The sequence below is a fragment of the Cryptotermes secundus genome, unplaced genomic scaffold (genome assembly GCF_002891405.2).
Source record: "Cryptotermes secundus unplaced genomic scaffold, Csec_1.0 scaffold101, whole genome shotgun sequence".
Classification (NCBI taxonomy): domain Eukaryota; kingdom Metazoa; phylum Arthropoda; class Insecta; order Blattodea; family Kalotermitidae; genus Cryptotermes; species Cryptotermes secundus.
In genome coordinates, this window is record NW_019720704.1 from 697,544 (window position 1) to 701,834 (window position 4,291).

Here is a 4,291-nt window from a genome sequence, read left to right on the forward strand (position 1 = left end):
AATTTCTCAAATAGATGTCTACATGATTCTCTTGGACCAAAATTTGCAATAATTCTCATAGCCTTCTTTTGTAGTCTAAAGACATTGCTGGCATAGGAAGCGTTACCCCAGAAAATTATGCCATATCTTAAAATGGAGTGAATGTGTGCAAAATAAATTACCTTTAATGTATCTAATGAGATAAAATGCTTTATATTTCTCAACGCATAACATGACCTTGCAATTTTATTGATAACATAGTTAATATGCTGTTTCCATGTGATGGTATCATCAATAATTAGTCCTAGAAATTTAGTTTCTTTCACCTTTGGTAATTTTATTTCATCATCTATGGTCATTGGGGTAATATTATAACAATTCTTGGAACGAAATTCAATATATTGAGATTTTTTAAAATTTAAAGCAAGTAAATTAGCATTAAACCAAGGGATGGAACATTGGTTTTTAACACAACATTGACACAGCTGATCATGAAAAGATTTTAGTACAATGATTTGATACAACTATATTGAAATATGTAGGTTATATCAACAACAGAACATGAGCCAGATTTTTCATCCTGTTCTTTCTCCCGCAGATCAAATAAAGAAACTATCAGCCCTTGGTTTCCATCCCGATGACTGCATAGCCGCTCTTTCTCATTGCAACGGGCACCTGGATGATGCTGCCCTCTGGCTCACTCATAATGCAGACTTGGCAGATACAGCTATTCGAGGAAAAGACTACATAGGCGATAGTCGTTCTTTACTGTCATTTCATGTTATAGAGGTACATAACAGTTATACATTATGTGCAGTTTATTGTTATAATGGTTTCTGTAGTTGATGTGGAATTTTCCTTGCATAGATCTGTTGTGGTAGCTGATAGTCCATGGCTTGCTTTTCCACTCTAGTTTAACTTAGCTTTTGTAATATTTATTTTATTTTATCATCTCAACACTGTTTTTAGCAGATGGGGTTGCTGTGTAAGATGACAATTTTCAGCACATTTATACCATCTTCAGGTCCTGGTTTTAGTTGTAGTTAATGTATCGTACACTTATCATATGTTTACATGTAAGCCAGGTGGATCCACCAGTGTGTTATATACGTACTATGCATACTATAATAGGCTGCCTTGTTATTTCTCTTGGTTTTTTATTGAAGTTACAAACTTTGAATGTGCTGTGTGAATGTGCAGCATAGAACACATTTCAACACATGTCCATTTCACTTGTATCTTTCATTCTGCTGTTCTTCCTGGGGCACATTGGCCTTGAGTTGGTGACACTGTTGATCATACAGAGTGGTTAGTGGTTTTGTTGGTTATTGTGTTTTATAGATGATGAGTCTTGATGTGGCAACCCTCTGCTTCTAAGCATGCCTCACATCATGGGAATATGTTCCTGGACACACATTAAAGGTGCTATGTGGGAATAGTGGACAATTCATGGCAAATATTTTGTTAAAATTCATCCAAAGAGTGTGGTTTGTTCACACACACTTTATGTTGTAGCATTCCTTATTGATAAAAGTCATAAGCATTTAAATTGGGTGAGTGTAAAGTCCACATTCCTCTATGTATTACATGTTTGACTTCATCAAGTATAACAGTAGAACTTTTTGCAATGTGTACCATTGCAGTGTCTTGCACAAAATGCTCCTGTGATATTTCCTTATCAGTCAGTTGATTAAGGAAGTGCTACAAAATCAGTCTCACATAATGTTTGAAATTTGTTGTTTTGTGGAGGAACTCAGACTCAAGTATCCTCCACACACTAATTGCATACCTAAACCAACTTTTAAATTATGCAGTGCAGTGAACAGCATGAAGTTTTCCTATGCTCCAATATTTTTTATTTTGGCTGTTACATAGCCATAACCTGCAGTATCAAATGATGCTTTTCAGTCTAGAGACAAAAATCTTTGTATGACTGTAGTTTTGTAAGAATGTAAATTAAGCAACTTTGTACCAATACGAACTGAAGAGCCAGAAGATTTCCTTGGGCTTGCTTCTGATTGAGAACTAATGTCAGCAAATTTCTCTTCAGTCAGTACATGTCTTTCTGCAAGTTGTCTTTTTGTGACTGTATTGTGACATTTGTATTTCAGGTCAAAGCATCACACGTATGTGTCTGTGTGATTGATGATTGTCGCGATTCAGATGTTCCCTTGCTTGAGCTGTCTCTGTCCCAGTTGGCTCTGGAGCAGGAAGTGGATGGGGTTGGCACGGCCCAATGCATCTTATCCAGTGACTACTACAACCGTGTGTTATCTGGTTGGGAACCCTTCATGGAACCATGGAGGTGAGTATATGAGGAATTTTATTTGGAGAGACCAAGGTTTCACGTTGAAATGAATCTTACAAGTCACAAGTTTTGAAGATGTGAACTGGATTGAAGTGCCTTAACAGCAGGCACTGAAGCACAGGAAATCCACTCCATAATGGTGTTTGGTGTACCCTGAGTACAAGGAGGATTCTGGGTGCTGTGTTTTAAGCAGGCAGTTAATTCTGAGAAATATCAAAAGCAGAGTGAAAATATAAGGAAGGGTATGTAGTTGGTTTCTCATGCCACACTTTTGGGAATTAAGTCGTTAACTGTTTGACATTTTCTACTCAGACAGCACTCATGCAATTTACATTATCCAACGTACTTCATTTGGAGTAAGTGATTCAAGTTTTTCCCACTCTTCTGTCAGAAGTCTCAGCAGGCATTGACAACAGTGACATTCTAGGAGGTTTGTGGTTGACCAAAACTGGCATCTATACGTAATTTTACCTTCACTCATCTCTTATCATGAGTGAAGGGTTCCTTTACATGCCGTAAATGTATGATGTATGACCTCCAACTGTACTTCTTTTCTGAAGTAAGTTGTGCTACAGATTCTTAGCACCCTTACAAATCCATTGACTTATGCTGCATTCCAACCCATGAACCTTTAAGTTTTTATTTTTCAATTTTTGGCGAGGGAGCATGTGTGGATGAGTTCACCTAAGTTAATGCACATACGATGCAACTCCACTCTATAATTTCCAAATTCATGAAGACTTCCATAGGCCACTTTCTGTGAAAACACAAGGTATAGATATATTTTAAAATGTTACAGATCTTATAATTAACTATGTCTCTGTTTCTCCATGATTCAAACCAGATGTATCTGCCCAATTTAATGGTCATAAATTGACATGGTTGACTTCATATTCAGCAAATTTGTTCAAAAAAGTAAATGAACTGAATCAGTCTCTTCAAGGGAAAGGTCTAAGTGGACAGCAAACTCCAGGCATTTCACCAGAGGCTTTTGCCGACATCAGTGGACTCTGAGTCAACATGCACAGGCATGGTTGCATGTGTTAATGATTCTGTTCCTGCAAATGAGATTTCATCTTCTGCTTCAATTCAGAAGTTGTATTTCAATGCATCTCTGAATTACGTAGTTATTTTTTCCACAAATATTTTTCAATTAAATGAGAATGAAGAGTATGATCAGGTAAAGACACCATTTTATGCTTCTTTAAAATATGGCTATAGTTTATGGTTGGCTAGAGAAGAAGTGATTGAAACAAGTTCAAATTCTTCCCTGGAAACTGAATTCAATAAACGAGTAAGAACAAAATTGGAGATAAATTGGTAACAACAATATCCGTCAATCACAAAAGCTGCTCTAGCCATCATAATCCCCTTTCCATCGACATATCTTCTTGAAACTGCATTTTCATCCTAATTGGCAATGAGAAACAAACACAAGCTAAGGAGGCAGATTTGAGAATTGCCACTTCAAGTATTACACCTGATACTGATTTAACTTGTGAAATTATTCAGTAGCAGCCATCTCATTAAAGGTAGCAAGTAATCTTGGAAGGCTGCAGTAAGTTGGAAGTTCATTTTCTTCTATGTTTTTTTTTTTCTGCATATTTGATAGTAAAAGGAAATTTCTTTATTAGTATTTAGTAAAGTGCATATATATATATGCATATAATAAATAAATATGCACTCTCAGTGACGCCTACCAGAAGTTTCTGTTATTGGGTCAGAGGAGCCTTTAGATTTTTTGATTGGATTTTGGGGAGCCACAGGACCAGAAAGTCTGAGAAGTACTGCTGTGTAGCACAAAATGAACAGATGATTACTTGGTAACGAACTGGAGGGCATATTGGAGCAAGTAGTTGTGGCCTAATTTGCCTTGATAAAGACCGTGAGTGCTAGCAACTTGATTGTGACATTCACTGAGTTGCTGCTGATCAGGGTATAACACATTAATCACCCAGGGTCTTGTGTTGACAGTGATGTAGTGTTAAACTTCACACAAAGTCA

General features: G+C 36.8%; 1 protein-coding gene across 5 annotated transcripts in view; it reads left to right on the forward strand.

Moving 5' to 3' along the window:
* The window catches only part of LOC111870922 (vacuolar protein sorting-associated protein 13D), a 232,195-nt gene that overhangs the window by 135,065 nt on the left and 92,839 nt on the right, over positions 1 to 4,291 (forward strand). For all 5 annotated transcript variants that reach the window (XM_023863569.2, XM_023863598.2, XM_023863561.2 and 2 more), the window contains exons 40-41: positions 578 to 768; positions 2,091 to 2,284. In XM_023863569.2, coding sequence (XP_023719337.1) covers positions 578 to 768; positions 2,091 to 2,284 — 385 coding nt within the window. The remainder of the gene's footprint in view (positions 1 to 577; positions 769 to 2,090; positions 2,285 to 4,291) is intronic.